This window comes from Canis lupus, chromosome 12 (assembly GCF_048164855.1).
Source record: "Canis lupus baileyi chromosome 12, mCanLup2.hap1, whole genome shotgun sequence".
NCBI lineage: Eukaryota > Metazoa > Chordata > Mammalia > Carnivora > Canidae > Canis > Canis lupus.
The window spans coordinates 45,994,959-46,014,301 of record NC_132849.1 but is presented as its reverse complement, the minus strand read 5'-3'; the positions used below and the strand labels follow the sequence as shown (position 1 = coordinate 46,014,301).

General features: G+C 51.4%; 1 protein-coding gene across 1 annotated transcript in view; it reads right to left on the bottom strand.

Annotated features, from left to right (window-relative positions):
* ADCY3 (adenylate cyclase 3) overlaps positions 1-19,343 on the bottom strand; it is a 78,934-nt gene that overhangs the window by 25,725 nt on the left and 33,866 nt on the right. Inside the window, exon 3 of the mRNA XM_072770857.1 lies at positions 17,033-17,182. Coding sequence (XP_072626958.1) covers positions 17,033-17,182 — 150 coding nt within the window. The remainder of the gene's footprint in view (positions 1-17,032; positions 17,183-19,343) is intronic.

Here is a 19,343-nt window from a genome sequence, read left to right as displayed (position 1 = left end):
GGTGACAAGAGCGGTGATAAGAAAATGGCCAAAGAGAAAAAGACACAATCCCGTATCCTGAGGAGATGCAGACCCACGGGTGCCCCTGAATCAAGGCAGAAGAGTATGCACGCAGGACAACAGGGTAATCTAACCTGGTAAATAAATGGAAGCCAGAGAAAACTTGAAATGTTTTTCAAAACTGCTGTATGGTTATACTACTTACTGTTTCAAAAACACGTTTTAAACTGGAAATAAACAGACAACTTCCTGTTGCCGCCAGCTGTGACCCTGACCCCAGCTTGAGTGTAATGAGCAGATTTCTTAGAAAGGGAAGGACCCTGCGAGTCCACTGGGCCGACTCCGGACTCCCATGTCTGCCTGGATGTGAGCTGAGGAAGGAGACTGATGGTCTCGGGTTCGGAGCCAGGAGGGGACCCCCACCCCCCAGCCCAAGGCGGGGTGGTAGAGGTTCTCACCGAGAGCTAAGTGACAGGACGATCACCCTGGGCTGGTTCCTTTCTGTCGTTCGCAAATAACTGCCACTCGACCAGGCAAGTGGACACTAGCGACCGGTATCAAAACGGTCCCTCTTCCTTGCTAAAGCTTCTTCATCCGTCCTATATTTTCATATTCGTGTAATACTGCCTCTATTTGGCAGGTGACCAAACCAGGGTGTGGAGGAATTAAGTGGTTTATCCCAGGTTCCTCAGAGTTAGTGATGGATCCAGAACTAGAACCCAGGGCTCTTGGGCCAAAAGAACGGGTGGGATTTTCTTGTTCGCCAGGGGATGTGCTTTTCACACACCAATTCTCTCATCCACGTTGGATGCTATTGTGCTGCAAATGTAAAGGGAGAGGAAGTGCCCAAATCTTCTCTAGTAAGGACCTGACACAGCTGCTCTAGAAACCCCCATGAGGACTCTCCCAGTGGGGGAGCCCACTGGAACATTCTGTGAGCCCCAGTGCTTGTAGACTTGTGTGGGGCCACCTGGCTACTTCTGAGGTGGGTCCTCCTTACAGAAGGGGACCCGGCTGAGACCTCTGGGTGCCTCAGCATGGCGGCCCAGCAATGACCAGACCACCCTGGGGCCTCAGGGAGGGCAGGCGGGGCCAGTGGCAGCTGTGGAAGTTCCTTCTGATGGGTCAGTAGAGGAGACGAGACTCCTGGCTCTCCACGATGGACCCTGGGCAGACCACAGTGACGTCCCTCAGCCTCAGGACCCCTTCCTCGCAGGCAGAGGGGAAGAGAAAGGGGTCCACCCCACCTAAGTGACGGCAGTGGACCTTGAATGTAACCAACAGGCCCAACAGGGCTCGGAGATGCCGAGTCACCCCAGAGCTGTGACAGACGCCAGCTGTGGCAGCCTCAGAAGGCCTCCCCCCCCCATGGCACGTGCACAGCACGATGCCAACCCAACCGAGTGCAAGGGGCCCAAGTATAGTTAATATGGGAAACTTGGCATCATTCCATCATTCCACACTGCTACCAGGAGAGGACTCTACGGTGAGTCCCTGGCCGTCTGGGCTCGGGGAGGTACCTGGTGAGTTGAGCCCATCCCTCAGGACCTAGGGCCCCACAGCCCAGTCGGGCCTTCTGAGCGGCAGCCTCCGCATCACCTGAGGCTGGTTCCTCACGAGGCCCAGATACCCTCAGGCAACTCGTGACCACTCTAGGAGCGTTCCAGAACGATTTCCCTGAGGAAACAGTTCACCTAGGTCCTCGTTAGGGAGTGACCGCAAGGGGCAGGTGCCTGAGGCCAGGCATCAACGGTGGGCCGAGGGGCTGGGAACCCACCCAGAGAAGAGTGGGCGCTGCGGTGACAGAGCAGCCTTCAAGCCCAAGGCTGTGTAGAAAAGGCATGGCGCTCACCCTGGAGGTTCTCACGAGAGGAAGCTAATGAGGGAAGGCTTTGGGGAACAGACTGCTGCTTCTAGGGCACGAAGAATGTTCTGAGAGTCAAAGCAGTTCAAACAAAGAATGTGCTGCCCTGAGAGCTAGCGAGCTCCCGTCCCGGACCCTGGGTGGGAAGCCTACGCATGCCACTCAGCAGGAGGGAGTCACCCACAGGATGGAAGACTGGCCCAGGGCCCTGCAACCTGGGTCCACACAGACCGAGAATGTGGGTAAGCTGCCTCGCGTGGTCTCTCGGCCCTGCAGAGCTTTGATGGCTATCCTAAAAATACACACACACACACAGTCAAGGCCTTGACCTCTCTGGAAAAAGAGCCAAATGAGGCAAAAGAAAGAACAAGCCTTGAAAAGGTCCAGTAGGCTTTCTGGGTAGAGCGAAGAAGTGACCCAAATCCCAGGGGGAAGCACTGGAGGCCCGCTCTGGGGGCTGTGCAGATGGGGGGGCAGGGGGCTGGCTGGGGTGCAGCGTGTGTCCTGGGCCCCGGGCAGGGGTCTGTAAGCACTGCTGCACTGCTCGGGTGGGCCGTGAGCCCCTGACCGGGGCGGTCCGTCAGCATGGCCTCCGCCAGGCTCCGGGAAGGAGACACCGAGCCCGCTTCTCAGCGGTGACTCACGCCAGGCCTCGCCTTGGTGCTGGCCCAAGTCTGAGGCAGAGGCGGAGGCCCGCGTGGTTCCCAGCAGCCCTGATGAGGCAGTCAGGAGTTAATTACAGCAAGGTGGCCAGCAGGGATTTGATACATGAGCTTGGCTGCTGAGAAGCTACGTTTCTGCAACATCCTTGCCAAGGGGCAGGAGGAGGCAGAGAGACTTAAAATGCAGAGTGAAATCAGCAGAGTTCAGGTAGCTGGCGGGGGCGGGGGGGGGGGTGCGCATCTGCATGAAGCAAGCATGTGATGTCTGCATGCTGTGTCCTTGTGTGCCCACGTGGATCCTATGTGTGTACTATGTGCACGCGCGCGCACACACACACATCACCTACAAGCCATCACAGGGTGTGAGCAGATGCACAGCTGTCCGCAAATATATCTGCTCTGAGCCCGATTTCACCAGATTCTTGGAGTTTCCCAAGCCACTTAAAAGCCAAAAATGGTCAATGGATCCCAACAGGTACCTGTCCTGGCCCAACCAGCTGAGCAGAAGAGGCAGCAGAAGGATGGAAATGAGGAGCAGGAGGACCTGGGCCGCCAGCCCTGGGAGGTCAGCACCCACACAGCTCACCTCTCCGACGAGAGGGTGAAGGGCCACAACATGTGGAACCTGGAAACCCCCGTGCTGCCGTGTGCATGGGCCAGGCAGCCACCGTCTAGACTAGGGACCCACACGGGCGGCTGTTGCATCCAAAGACACGGTAACCACCTCACCCAAAGAACAGTCACTGGTTATCTCTGCAAGTCTCCAGGAGCTCAGATGGCCAGGGTACTCAGGTCACCTGGGGGTGACTGGTCTCACAGGGCAGGAGTGTTTTGCCATCTTCAGCAAAGGGCTGTGGGAATTCATAGGGAGCTCAAGGACCAGTGTCTCTTGAAACAAGACCTTCCAATGTGAAGACAGGCTCTGAACCAGCATCCCCAGAGTCTCACAAGTTGTCGGTTCCAAGGAGGAAGCAGGGCCACACTTAATCTCAGCCTTGGGGGCAGGGTCAGGGGGAGCCAGACTAGCAGGTCACCACCAGGCCATATCATCTGCAACAGTGCACAAATCACCCAGACCCTGGGTCAGCCCAGAACTCTGACCCTGCTGGAGGAGAAGAGGGACACTAAGCCTGGGACTCTAGTGACTTGCCTGGACTCCTATATGGTCTCCAGTGACAGGGGCTACTGTGTGGGCCAAGGTGACTGCAATCTCAGGAGACGTTTGGGCCCTTTGGGCCCAAAGACAGCTGCGTGCGTGGTATCTGCAGCCCTCCCCTAGTGTGGTTGGCACAGAGCAGATACTCCTCGGAGGTTTGGTGAGATAATGAGCTGTCAACCAGGAGCTGTGGCCCCAGAGGCAAGCCATCACCCTCTAGAACAGCACTGTTAGAACTTCCTGCAATCAAACCAATGTTTTGTAGCCCGTGCTATCCTATATGGTAGCCACTGGCCACTTGTTGCTACTGAGCAGGAGATGTGGCTAGCGCAACAGAGGCACAGGTTTTTTATTTTTACATTTTAGCTAATTTAAATGTTAATAGCCACATATGACTAATGGCTCCCACATCAGCCCATACAGCTCTAGAACACTGTAGCAAGTAAGTGAGGTTTCTGTGCCAACTCTAGTAACAGAGAGCCTCTGCCTTGAGGAGGAGGCTGAGGCCACATCTGTGATCAGTGGGGCAAGACCTGCAGTGGCTGCGGTGGAAGCACAACCACGGGCGGAAAGCAACAGCTCAACCCACCCCAGGCGTGAAGGTTCCAGCGGGTTTACAGATTAGCCTTCCACCTGTGAGGGTTGCTGGTGGTTTGGTTTCGCTCACTTTGCCTCCTCCCTGCGGAGCAGTAAGTCTGGCCAATGTTTTCCTGAAGGTAGCTCCCACCTGCCTTCACTCTCCAGGCCTTGGCGCGGGCACTGCGGGAGGAATCGGTCAGCCACGCTTCCCTCACCACCTCCACACTCAGCCCTCGCTAACCCACCTCCGCCCTTCCACGCGGATCAGGACTCCATTCCCCCCAGCATGCACTGGCCGGTGCCCAGCCCTCTTCTTGAAAAGCCCACCCGAGAATACCCGCCCCCCCCCATCTTGCTAACTCCAGCTCCCAGCACGCTTCTCTGGGCCGCCGCCGCCTTCCCGGGCCCTGGGATGCGGACTCTGCAGCGATCTACTTTGTGCTCACAGACTGCTTTCTTGCTGCAGGTTCAAGAGAGCCCCAGAACTGCAGCATCCCAGCCTGGCCGCAGCCAGATCCTGTGGTTCTCCTGCCCCGTGTTCCTTTTGCCGACCTGGGCCTGTCGCATCGTGTTCCCAACCATGCAGGCCTGGACACAGAGGGGCTGGCTGACCAGAGGCAGTCACTGCAGAAACGGACATTTGTAGAGGGAGCTGCTCCTCCTTTTGTGCTTCTTCTGGATGGCTTCTGGAAGGCCCTGAGAGCCTCTGGGGCAGTGCTCAGCCCAGCACCTGGTAGCAAAATCACCTCCCACTACCTTTGAGTACAAGTGATAAGTGTTCCCCACGTGCCCTTTGGCTGCCAACTTTCTCTGGGCTTGAGGCACTGTCCTACTAGGCCCACCATCCTCACCTCTGGAGGGCCCATCAGGGGCCTGCTGGCCGCACGAGTAGCACACAGGATAAGATGTGTCTCATCAGCTATCTTCCTGGACGTAAGACTGACTCTCCACCCACCACCAAACACCTGTGCCTCTCACCATCCTCCTCCTTCCAATTGCCTCCCAGCCAAAATCCTGACGGCCACCATGGACTCCCCACTCTCCCACCTCCCGTGCCACTCAGCAGTGAATCCTGTTGGCTCTGCCTTCAAAAAACATCCAGAATCCTTCTCCTTATCACCTCCATCCCAGTCTGAGACACTATCCTCTCTCCCTAAAATTACTGCACTGCTTCTTATTGGTCTCCCCACTTCCACTGCTATCCCTTCTCCACCAGCAGGCAGACTAATTCACTTAAAACCTATAACCCATGACGCGTGGGTGGCTCAGTGGTTGAGCATCTGCCTTCTGCTCAGGGCATGGTCCCAGGTCTGGGGATCAAGTCCCAGGTCTGGGGATGGAGTCCCCACATCGGGCTCCCTGTGGGGAGTCTGCTTCTCCCTCTATGTCTCTGCCTCTCTCTCTCTCATGAATAGATAAAATCTTTAAAACCTACAACCCTCCAATGCCTCCCATCTCCCTCAGGGGAAAAGCCGTGGTCCTTACAAAGCCCTTAAGACTGGACCCCCACCACCTCCCTGCCTCACCTCCTACCTCTCTTCCCCATCACTTCTACTCCACCTGCACCCTCTGCCATAATGTCATGTGAACATACCTCAGAGCCTTTGCACTTACTGCTACCTCTCCCTAATCACTGCATGGCTCACACTCTGACTTCTGGTCTCTGCTCAAAGCTCACTTTATCAGAAAGCCTTCTCTGGCCACATGATATTAAATGGCAGCCTTCCTTCACCCCAAGCAATTCCTACACTCCTCCTGCTTTGCACACCACCTTCCTACCTGATAATAGCATATGCTCATTTATTTAATATCTGTCTCCCCCACTGGAATCTGTTCTGCTTACAACTGTATCCCTAGTGCCAAGAACACTGCCCACAGTATTTGTGGGGGGAAAAATGCTCTCTTTTAGACCTTTTAACAATCTCATTCCATTCCCATTTTCACATAGGAACAGGCTCAGGGGCAGCCTGGGTGGCTCAGTGGTTTAGCGCCACCTTCAGCCCAGGGTGTGGTCCTGGAGACCGGGGATCGAGTCCCAAGTCAGGCTCCCTGCATGGAGCCTGCTTCTCCCTCTGCCTGTGTCTGTGCCCCTCTCTCTCTCTCCCCCGCCCCATGTTTCTCATGAATAAATAAAATCTTAAAAAAAAAAAAAGGAACAGGCTCAGAGGGCATAAGTGACTGGCTCAAGGGCATATGGCAAGTAAGCAGGCTGGTGAGGATGTGAATGCAAGTCTTACTCTCGAGCCCTGTGTTGTTATATCTTTCTATTTTCTAAGGCAGTCAAATACTCACTTTTATACAGAACGTCCACATTTTTAAGTATTAGAAATTTCTCAAACTCTGCACAGGTCAAACAAAGCAGATACCCACAGGCCACATGTGGTCCAGAGATGACACACCTGAAACTCCTAAGACACAGAACAGAACAGAAGCCCTTGCCAGGAGGGAGTGCGTACCAACCCTCCGCTGGGTTTGCTGTGATGATTCAATGAGATAATCCAGGAAAAACACAGCCCAGGGCTTGACACAAAGTAACTCCAATAAACTAGCCCCTAACTAAACAAAGAGGTCGGTCCTCTAGCCAGAAAAAGGCAGGGATGCACCACAATCCTGGCCATACCGGTCACAGACAGCAGACCCTAAAACCAGGGATAAACATGCTGCGGGAGGATGTGGCAAGGGCTCCGACCCTCCAGGGCCAGCAGGGCCCCGGCTCGGAAGCCACAGAGCCAGACACAGCGCTGTCTGCAGGCCCGTCACCGCCACCGGCGCCGGGGGCTGCCTGACACAGCACACGTCCTCCCGCGGCCACGAGCCCGCCAAGGCTTTGGAACCACCTGTCCTCCTCTGTGGGCTCGTCACCTGCATTATCTACAACGTGGGTTTGTTGTGCTGAACCCTGAAGCGTCAGGATGGAGAACATTCTATGGAATCCAAGAGGTCGGGGTTGGAACCAGCAGGAGCACGGGTTCCTACTTGGCGCCATGGCAAACTCGCCTTCTGGTTTTTCTCAAACCAAGACGCATTCGAGGCTAAAATCAAACTTAAAAAATATTAGATACGTTCATGAGTGGGTATGAGCAGGTGTATCTCGAGGTTGACGGCGGGGCGCGGGGCCTCTGCGGCGGTCTAGCGGGCGAGGGTCTGTCCGGCCCACGTCAGAGGCTGATGGCCGAGAGCCTGGCCCGGGCCACCCCGCAGGGAGCCGGGGCCTCCCCCCCCCCCCCCCCCCCCCCCCCCGGCTCTGCGCCGCCTCCCCGCCCCGCGCGGCCCCCAGGAGGCAGCCCCAGCCCCCACGCACGTGCACGGGCACCAGAGGCCCGACCCCAGGGCAACAGGTGGCTGGGCTCCGTGTGCATGTGGCTCTGTCTCGCTCTGTCTGTGGGTCTGTCTCTCCCGCCCCAACCTCTCGTGAGGCTACCCTCTGCCTTACCCCCAGAGCGAAAGGCCTTGCAGGGGATGGCGAGGAGGGCCACGCAAGGAGATGGCGAGGAGGGCCACGCAAGGAGACAAAAAATGGCTGAGCTTACGAATGCAGCACTCCTGAGTCCCAAGCTCTGGGGCTCCCACGCGGGAAGTCTGTGACTCTCAGGGTAAATGGGTGGCTCTTCCCTCCAAGGCCTCGAGGGCAGAAGGTCATCCTGTGACCCTTGCCCTTTTCCCTCACCCGGAGTGAGGGAAAGACTCTGCCATGAGGAGGAAATGCCATCTCCCCGGTCACGGTGACCCTAGGCGCTGGGTTGGAGGAGGAAGAAAGGCAGAGAAGGGGTGGCCCTGTCCCGCATGGCCCCCAGGAGCTCAACAGGAAACCACCCAGCGTCCGCCTCCAGCGTGCTCCCCAGGGTGCCCCAGAGAAGGTGACCCCGCCCGCTGGCCCTCACCAGGGCCGGAAGATGCTTTCATGACCTAGAACCGACCCTGCACAGCCAGCTCTGGGCTCTCCCTCCTCACCTCTGACGGCTGGGGCTGAGGGCAGCCCTCTGGTCCCCGTCTAATGGAGTGTGGTCCAAAGGAAGTGGCGCCTCTGCCCTCTGCTGTCACCTCTCTATCCAGGCCAGCATCCTCCCTGGAGCCCGCCCCACTGCCTGGGAAGGTAACTCTGAGCACGAGATCCAGAGCAGCTCACCGTTCTGTCCTCTGTACCTGGTGACAGGTCCGTGCTGGGCGGATTTCCTGTGTGCCTGCTGTTACCAGGTGGCAGCTGGGGCACTTAGCAACCCTCAAGGTGCCCAACTAAACCCTGGAGTATGGCCACATGGCAATAAAGAAAAACAACTCCAGTTCTCCAGCCTCTGGGCTTCCTGCTCTACCCTAACAGGCCCATGGAGCTGGGGAGACCGGAGAGAGGCCCCACGTCCATCCTGATGCCCTCTGTGTCACAGGCAGATGCCAAGATCTGCCTACAAAGTGAGCTATGTGAGCTAGCACACTGCTGCATGTCTGTCAGGGCCACCCTTTGGGGGCTTCAGTCCACAAGGACCTCAGAGGGTGAGGCCCACTCCGCCCCGAAGAAAGGAGACTGCAGCTAGGGAGCCCCCAGCAGCCCAGCACCTCCATCCCACTTCTTTTCACTACCCAGACATGCCCACCTGGGAGACAAAGGCGGGCGGAAGCCCGCATAGCAAGGCTTGGGGGTGCTTTGTACCTTCCTGGGGCCATGGCTGGTGGCCCATCTGTCAGGACTTGCCTGCCATTAGCAGGAGGTTGGTCGAGGTTGGTCGTCTTCACAAAGGCTAGTACCACCCCCCAGGTGAGAGACAACAGGGTCAGAGGAGGAGGAGGCCACACAGCCGCCAGGGCAGGCCTTCCCCTCAGCACAGGGCACTTCTTCCCAAGGAAGCTTAGAAAACAAGATAAATACACACTGACATGATAAAAAGTAAGACATGAACCGTGGTAACTAAAATTCTGAAATGAAGCCTCCTCTGCAAAGGATATACTGAGCATATTTTAATTGGGAATTTTTAAAAAGACATTTAAACACTGTGAGCTGCAACGGTGGCCAGTGACCTCAAACAGCTCCCCAGACAGAAGCCACATCCCAACCAGTTTCTGTTTCATCTCCTAGAACTTTCTGCAGCTCTTTCTAGCATTTTCACATCTATGATCCTGTTTTAATTCTCCCCAGAGGTCTTCGCAGGAGGACAGTGCAATGGGATGGCTGACCTCTACCCTCTTGTTTGCACTCAGCCCACCTTCTTAGGAGGTAAAGTCAGTCCCACTCCCCAGAGAGGGACGGAGCTGGGTCTCATCCTACCTCCTGCCCCTCCCCACCAGCCAATGTCTCCAGGGCAGAAGCCAGCGTGACAGCAGCTAAGAGCTGTAAACCAATTCACAGTGATTAGACTCATCTAAATGATTGCTAAACAACTTCATGACCATGGTATACTCTTTAATCCTATTTTTTCAGAAAACTAAACTGAACACCGGAACAGGCAGCGTGCCAAGATCGCACTGTGAGAAGGTGGGAAGCTCCAGGCTCACCGTCCCCCAGAAAATGCTAGAGGAAGCGATGGACACAAATCCCAGGTCCATGCTCAGCGGTGGGCTTTACCTCTGGCACAGCTTTCAGGCTCTGGTGTTGGCCACTCTGGGTAGCGTGCACAGGACAATGGGGGAGTGGATGTGTGCAACGACACCAGGCGCCTGACCTTACGAGCAAGGAAAAGAATCTGCTGCTCAGGGCTGTCCCTACGCTCACCAGGGGCCATTCTGTACGGTTTTAAAAATCAAGCTTGAGGAAAAAAAAAAAAAATCAAGCTTGGGTATGGGATTTTCTTTGGAGTGATGAACACGCTTTGGAGCTAGAGGTGGTGCTTGCACAGCATCAGGAAGGGGCTCAACCACATGTTTTCTATAGTTAACTTGACGTTATAAGAATGTCACCTCGATGAAAAGGAGAAAGAAAAATAAGCAAACATGGAAAGTTCTGAAACCTTTTCTAGCTGAGAGCACAATTTAACACACTGTATTTTTTAAACTTATTTTTAAAAGAAACACCCAAACAATGGAAAGTTTGGGTGGTCTTTTCTATACTTCTATCTTCAGATTTTTGTCCAGCAACGACAGTATGATAGGAGACAGCTTAGGTGCCTCCTAGGTCCAGGCATCACGCTAAACAGACATTTTACATCTAGTGCCCACAGTAGCCGTGTGACACAGGCATACAGGCTCAATGATCTGGTTCTTGCTGCTATTCTTAACAGCTATCTATGAGAGTAAGGTGTTACTTCTATAATCAGTTTAAGATGGCTAGGACACTCTCAAAACACAAAAGAAGAAAAAAAGACTTATAGGAATAATTCCCTATCAATGTTTCTTTTTTCTTTATACTTGTCTGTGTTTACCAAATACTGTACAATGTATGCTAAAAAAATACAAACAAGAAAACCTCTCCCAAACCTCAGCCTACCTGGCTGTGACTTGACCCAAATGAGTAAAGAGCAGGAAACTGCTCACGGGATGCCACTGCTGCCATGTGGGTATCATCCCTGCCACTGGGGTTCTCAAATAGGCATTTTTGGAGGAGCTGTAGGGTTCCATATCCAAGAAACACTTTCTCAATAAACAAGGAAAATTACTGCCTAAGTGCATTCTTGTTCATCACTGGGAGGAGTGTAAATTCTTTGGACCTCTAAATGAGACAATTCGGTAACATTTCTCAACATTAACAATGGATGTGTCTGGTTTCTCAAAAATTAGAACTACTACATGACCCAGCAATTCTACTTCTGGGTATACACCCCAAGGAATTGGGAGCAGAGACTCAAACAGGTACCTGTCCACCCATGTTCACAACAGCTCTGTTCATGACAGCTGGGAGGTGGAAACAACCCAAGTGTCCATCCACAAGTGGGGGGATAGACAGATGTAGTATATGCAGGCAGAGAGTACTATTCCACTTTAAAAAAGAAGGAAGTCCCAACATGGGTGGTACCACAGCTCAACTCTGAGAGGGCATTATGCAATGTACAATAAGCCAGTTGCAGAAGGACATGATTCCACTTATCATGAGGTACCTAGGAAATGTAAACTCATACAGTGATAGAAGGTAGGACGATGGTGGCCAGGGGAAAGGAGGATGGGGAGCTAATATTCAATGGCCACAGAGTTTCAGTTTGAGATGATGACTAAGTCCTGGAAACAAATCGTGGTGCAGGTTTTACAACACTGGGAAGGTAATTTAATGCCACCCAACTCCATACTTAGGAGCCCAGTTAAATAATGTTACTTCCCTATCACGGAATACAATGCAGTTGTTAACAAGGATGAGGCAATGCATCATAGCCTTAGAACCCTCTTGAAGACAGCAGGTGAAAGATCTGATGAAGAGGGGATATAGTGCTTGCATGCATATCCAAAGTCTGTGTCGCAGATCTGGAAATAACTGGAATCTCGAAAGGGTATGTAAGACATGACGGTGGCTGGCTGAGGGATGGCAGAGCGGATGGCCGTGCAGGGAAACTTATTTTCCATGGTGTAACCTTTGGGATTTTATTCCACGTACACCTTCCTAATTTTATACCATGCATGCTTTTAGCTACTTAAAAATTAACTTCAAGAAATTTAAGATAATGTCCAACCTTTGTTTCTTGCCACTATAGAGGATTCCAAGGCAGAGCAGAGGGGTGAGGTCCTGGAGAAGAGGGAGCCTCTTATGAAATAGTCCTTCTAGGGTTTTAATTCAAACTATTTCCTAAGAGGAGGAACAACAGAAACCAGCTCTCAGACTAATACCCAGACCTAAAGCTTCTCAACCCCACACTGGATCAAGGTGAGCTGCAAGAGAAATAAATCTTCTCTGGAGAGAGACATCCTCCAGAGACCCTACTATTCTCCATACATGATATTCAGCATTTAATTTACCCAGAATTTTCTTTTCTTTTTTTTTTTTTTTTTTTTTGAAAAAGGCCAGGATGCCATGAGATGGCAAAAATTAATAGGGAAAAACCCAAAATCAATAGGGAAAAGCAGATCCATTGATACATCAGATACTGCAGCTGTCAGAGCCTTTAAAATGTTTCACATGCTCCAAAGAATTGATGACAAAAACAGAGAACTTAACTAGAGAATTGGAATCAGTTTTGTTTTGTTTTTTCTAAAGTAAGTGGAAATTCTTAGAAATGAAAAAAAAATACAATACTGAAATTAAGGATTCAACAGATGAGCTCAAGCCTTGATTTAACAAAGCAGATAAGAGGATTAGTAACCTGGAAGTAAGGTCAGTAAAAATATTCGGTCTGAAGCCCAGAAAGGAAAAAAAAAAAGAAAGATTTATGGAACATGGTAAAAATGTCTAATAAAGACATGTAGAGTCCTGGAAGGAAAGGGTGGAATGAGGCAAAAAGGTACTGGCTGGAAATTTCAAAGCCGATGAAAGACGTCAAGCCATCAATTCAAGAGGCTCTTCAAATACCAGGCAGAGTAACTGCAAAGAAAAGTGCTAAGCACATCATTATGAAACCGTGGACACCAAAGACAAATTGTAAAAGCAACCGGAGGGAAAACACACATGATTTTAAAAGGAGCAATAGTGTGTCTGACAGCTCGCATTTCAACAAAAATAGTAGAAGCTGCAGGATCACAGAATGATGCCTTCAAAGGGCTCAGAGTAAAGCAGAGTTAACCTAGAATTCCACCTCCAACAAAAAGCAAATTTCGAAACTGAAAGCAAAATAAACACATTTCCAGCAATTAGAAATAGAATTTATCACCAAAAGACCTTCATGAAAAGTGACACTACAGGGAATTCTTCAAGAAGATGGAAGCACAAAAATGAAGGAATGAATGGAGAATATCCACGAGGGCAGAATGGGGGCAGATGTGCATACTGGCTATTCGCCGTGGAAGATTGCAATCAATCATCTTTTGGGGCTTCAAATATACGTTGAATTAAAATACATTACAATAGCCAGAAAGTCTGGGCGAGGGGAACTGAGTGTTGTGAGGTCCTTGCAACTGTGACCAAAAAGGTAAAGGTACTAATTTGGGGTAGAGGCAAATGCATCATGACTGACACGTATTGACATTATTTCATTCTTGAAAGATATTCTGATGCATTGAGTAAAATGCATGTTGTCCTTAAGTGCATCAAACTCATTAAAAAAAGCAAAAAAAGCAAGGTCAAAAATCAAGTCCTGACAGATTTTAAAGGACTGATATCATACAGGGTATGTTCTCCGACTGGAGCAGAAATAAACTAAAAATCAATAAGGAAAATATGACCTTAAAAATTCCCTGGATGGGCAGCCCGGGTGGCTCAGCGGTTTAGCGCTGCCTTCAGCCCAGGGCCTGATCCTGGAGACCTGGGATCAAGTCCCACGTCGGGCTCCCTGCGTGGAGCCTGCTTCTCTCTCTGCCTGTGTCTCTGCCTCTCGCTTTGTCTCTCATGAATAAATAAATAAAATCTTTAAAAAAAATTCCCTGGATGTTTGCAATTTGATTAATGCACTCTCAAATAGCTCATGAATCAAAGACATCTTGATGGAAATTAGAAACTAAAGAACAATGGAAAAATAGGACATAACAAAATTTGTAGAAGAAAGTGAAAGCAAGTAATGAGGGAAACCCATAGCATTAGGTGCCTGTTTTAGAAAAGAAAAATGCTAAAAAAATTGCTAACATTAGTTAAATTCCATCTTGAGAAGGTAAAAATGAACATGATGCTAACCCTGAAGAAAGCAGAAGAAAATCAAAGGTAAAAACATAATGAATTATGGAAGTATACAAAGAAAGCAACAAAAAGGCAGTTCACTGAAAAGGCTCAAACATTAATAAACCTCAGCAAGACAGATTAAGGACCAAAAAAAGGGCACAAACTACCAATATCAGTAAGGGAAGGGAACAGCACTACAAATCCCACAGACAAGATTTAAAAAAAAAGGATAAACATGTCAAAAATGTGTCATGTGAAATGGATAAGTTCCTGAAAAAACAAAAACGTTCTATAACTTATACAAAAAACCCCCCCAAAACCAAAATCCTTATACCTGTGAGGGAAATTGAATCTCATAAAGAGAACTCCTGAGCCACAGGGCTTCACTTTACAACTCTGTAAAGAACCTGTATGTTCTTCAAGCTCTCCCAGACTAGAAAAAGAAAGCACTTCTCAAATTATTTCCGAAGTCGGGCACAATGATGATGCCCAAACCTGCCAAGGACACGGGAAGGGAATAAAATTGCAAGCAGATCTTCCTGCAGTCACGAGTCCTAAAGGAAACACAAGCAAACTGCAACGCACGGTGGTGCTGGTGGGCTGCAGCATCATGCCCCTCCTATTGGTAACAGTGCTTTTCTCGTTTCCAGAGGGATTCACTTGTATTATCTCATTTTCACCAAGGGTTTTTATTTTCACGTATACTTTACACGTAGGGAAACTGAGGCCCAAAGAGGTGAGGATGCTATCCCAAGGTCACACGAGTTAGAGCTGGGTGAGACAAATTCATTCCACTTGATGGATATTTACAGGCATCTGCTGTGTCCCAGCTAGGCCTGGGCACGTACGTTTGTGCCTCTCCTATCACCGTACCTCCCTTCTGCGTCCCTGGACCTGTTATTCCTCCAGCCAATGTCCGCTCTGCTGCTGTGGCCCTGGGCAGGCACCAGAGTGGAGCAGCCGCATGGCCTGGACAGGCTGCTAGCGCCCCCTGGCTGCTATGTGGCGTTCAGGAGTCCTGGAACACACAGGAGTGGCCCTCTCCGCCAGGCCCCAGGCTCCAGATGCTGACCCTGCCCAGAGGGGGCATCAGAAGATGCCCATGCACCGTATGGCCTGTGCACTGCAGCCGATCATCACCATTTCCAAGCTCAACAGGCTACAAAACACTTGTGTCTGTGTTTCTACCTTCAGGAAACTCTATAAGACAAACATCAATACTCTTGCTTTGCAAATGAGGAAAGCAAGGCTCAAAGAGGGGGATAATGCATCTAAATTACCTTTGCAGAGAATAACAGATTCAGGTGAGACGCAGGACCATTCTCACCACATCAGGAACCAACACCCCACCCCCACCCCCAAGCACTGTTTGATGCGGCTAAAGATGTCCTGGGGTATACCAATTACACACTGTGAGACACAAGACTGACAGGTGTGCTGAAAACTGCACAAATACCATATGTAAAAAAGGAACTCCTGACCTAGCTAACGTAGCATTTTTTAACATAGAGAACCCAGAGGAATGCTTCCGCAGGAGGAGAGATGAGCTCCAAAGAGAAGACAGCAGAAAAACCAGAAACTGAAGACCATCTTTCAAGAGACTCTGTAACGCCAGTAAAGCGGGCTCCATACATACATTCGGGCAGGAACAGCTCCTGGATAACCACAGGATACGGGGATGGAGACAAGGAGAGAAACACAAAGAGCTGCCAAGCTTGAACTTGGCCTTTTGTCACAACGGAGGCTGGGGAGATTCCCCTTCTAAAGTCTGCCTTCTGAAGAAGCTGGATCTGAGGCCCAGCTCAGAAGCTTCTAGATCTCCTTGGTAAGCAGAGAGAGAAAACACATCCTCAGGACTCCTCAGCAAACAACTCAGTGTGTGCCTTTGCATAGCACCGTCTAGGGGAGGTGAGGCTTGCCAGTGGGGCTCCCTGGCGAGGGTTCCAGAGTAGTGGCCCCCAAAACTATAGCTCTATCCATGTGAGTGGCAGGGTCTGTGAAAACAGCAATTTCAGTGAATCCAGAGCCAACACCACTACCTGAACACAAAATGACATTGTTCCCGGCAGAGAGAACCCTATATTTTCAACCGATCGAGTTCATGAGGGTGAAATGAGCCTATAGATCACGGGAAGTTGGATGTATGTAATTTCTGCAGACCTTCGAAAGGCATTTTGAGATGAATCCAGACCAGAAACTATTTAAAAGACCGAATCACATGAGAACCGGGTGGATCAGGCTGGAGTAAAGCCAGTAAACAAAGAGCAGGGACAGGAGGCACTTCTCTCCATGGAAAAGTATAAACAGCGAGGTCCCCAGGGGTTGGACTGGTTTTACTTCTTCATCAGTGACTTAGGAGGAGGAAGCAGGAACCTGCCCCATGCATGAAGGAAATGTGGTGCTCTAGGTGGAGGGGAGCGGGCTGCTGGGCCTCACCCAGGAAGCTGCCCACTACGGCTGGGGCCACCAGGGCCGCAGAGACCATGGTTCTGGGTGCACTGAGGGTGCGCACACCCTGTAGCCCTAGAACCAGAAAGGGGGGCAGGGGAGGACGAATGTGAAGTGACGCCCATGGGGGGAAAACATTCAAAATAAACACACAGAACTTTTTTTGCCTGAGAGAGGAACGCAGGGAGTCATTGGTGACTGCTTGAGTCAACGGATTCTTTTTTTTTTTTTTTTTTTAAGATTTTATTTACTTGAGAGAGAGAGAGAGAGAGAGAGAGAATGCAAGCACAAGCAGGGGGAGGGGAAGAGGAGGAAGTGGGATCCCGTCCCAGGATCCTGGGATCATGACCTGAGCTGAAGGTAGATGCTTAACCGACTGAGCCACCCTGGCACCCCATCGTATTTCTTTAAAAAGTTTTAAATTATAGGGGGAAAAAACCAGAAGGAGGGGAGATTTAGGTCAACTACGGAGGAGTTACGAGGGAGTTTCCAGCAAGAGATGCTCCTTGAAGTCAGGAGGAGCCCTCTGAGGGCAGGAGGCGGCCCACCTGACCCTGGCAGGTGAACTGCGAGCCCCATGGAGCACTGGGGGCCACGGCACCAGGCCCACCCCCTTCCAGACTGCCCCAAGGCCACCCTGGAGGGGCCTCTGGAGGCCTGAACCATACCTGCTGCTGGCTCTGCTCCTCCAGATTCATCTTCACCTCCAGTGACTGGCGGGCCTCCAGGAAGGCTTTTTGGTGCTTGCGGTCGGCCATGTAGTAGGACATGATGCCCACGACAATGGCGCACAGGTAGAGGAAGACGTTGGCCAGGATCTGTGCCCCGAGAAGAGAAAAGGACAATGATGAAGGAGCCTGCTCAAGAGGAGGGATGGAGAAGGGGGGTGCAGGTGGTAACGAAAAGCAAACCCCTAGCCGCTCAGTGTCCAGGGGGGACCCCAGAGAGCGGCTGACCTCAATGAGGTACTTAGGTCTCACTTGCCATGGACAGGTGAGGCCCAGGTCTGGGAGGCTGGTGGAGGGGCTGTTCTCCCCTCCTGCTTCACATAGCTAACCTGGCCAATCCTGCCCACCTGTGGGGCCTGGGCAGTCCCTTTGCTACCCAATTCATTCATTCATTCACTCACTCATTTGTTCAACCACCACTTACTGAGGACTTATTAGGTGCCCTTAGGTGCTGTGCTGATTAGCGCGGCAGGGGAGTATACAAAACCCAGATCACTAGCCAGGAGTGTATAATCCTAAAAGCTGCAGGTTGTATGGAAATATCACAGGAGATGTGAAGCAGTCCAGGGCTAACTCGCAGTCATCACGCTACCTCACATGGGGTGCCACAGGTGTATAGGGGTCTGGGATTCATGTACATCCTCTCAGCCAACCTCACCTGCCAGGACTGGTGTCCAGGTCCCCTGAGGAAGCTACAGGAAGGGGAAAGGGCAGCTGTGGGGCCACACATCTGTTCTGCAAGCTCAGTATGTTGGCACAAAGGCCTTCTTAGGCACTGAGAGTCTGCTCCTCCATCCTTGATACTCGCAAGCTCTCCTAGGTGTCTGTGGTACTCAGTCTGCTTCCACAGGCTGCTGGGACTGCAGACCCAACTGTCTCCTGTCACAGGTAACCTTCGATATGAACCTGAACATCCAAACCACATCCAATTTCCCGGTGCTTATTGCTAATGGCCATAGGCCTTTGACCCATGTGGGGCTGGACTCGGTTCTAGCTCCTCCCACTTCTCCAAAGCCACCTGCCAGGAGCCATCTGCAACGAGGCCCATTTCCAGGTCTGTCCCACCCCCTTCCCCAAGGCCAGCTCATGCCCTTCCTCCCCACCTGGGTCCCTGAGGTTCTGCCGGGGACCTCCTCTTCTCAGGCAGAAGTTGGTAGCTGAGATGTGGGTAGGGAGGCTGAAGTGCATTTCTGGCCTTATGGAAAGAAAATGTTCTCCTAGCAAAGTAGAATGTTTTCTGAATAGGTGAAAAATGTGGGGAAGTCAATTTTAGATTTTTGAACAAGATGGTTTAATAAACAATAAGAGAGATTAATTAACTCTGACATGAATTTTCTGGGACTCCTGGTTATACCATATGCCTCTCTGTTTCTGTTTCATCAGGGCTGATCGATGCCAACCCTGGGGACCCACCACCTCCGGCAGAAAGTTCCTACAGGTCCGGGCACTCAGCCAAGGCCCACTGAATAACAAATTTGTTAGCAGGGGAGGGTGAGGGGTGTCTTGACACTGGTCACCAAGTCACCAGATGCAGATTTCACAAGCTCCTTTGATGGCTAGTTCCAGCAACTAACATCTCATTGTGTTCTTGGGTTTGGGCAGCCCCAATTGCCTACATCATGCAGCAAATGGGCAATTTCAAAATCCTCTGGGACATCTCTTACACTTCTGCTTGGCCATGACAGGCCATTCCCACCTGACCGGTCAGTATCAGTATGGCCTCAGGCCATTTATTAAATACCTGATAGTCCAAAGAGCTGCCAATTTATGTTGAATCGAAGCAAATCACAGACCATGCTGGGTCTGAAAGCCAGTCTGGCTCGAGGTCCAAGCCAACCCAGAGGCCACCTCCCTTTGGGGGCTGTACAGCCTTGGAAATCTGCTTAGGCCCCAATTTCACTGTATAGGAAGCCAGTCAACACGGTCAGGCTGTACCTCACGCATCCTCACTGGGCAGCAGCACTTTACTAAAGCCCATGCAGGGTCCAGATACAGCAGTCACCAAGGCCAAGGGTCTCCGGTCTTACCAGGCTATGGGTCCTAGAGGTCAAGGGAGCAAGCTGCACATAGAGGAATCACACATCTAGGCCCCATATCTACTAGTATCTACAACTTCGAACCAGAGGCTCCAGACAAGGCAAGCTGCCTACAGCCAGTCTGGGCTGCTGCACTGGGCCAGGGACAAAGCTGCATGCTCAGGGGTCTCCTTGCCCTGCCTGGCCACCTCACAGGGTGGAGAGAACAGACCGTA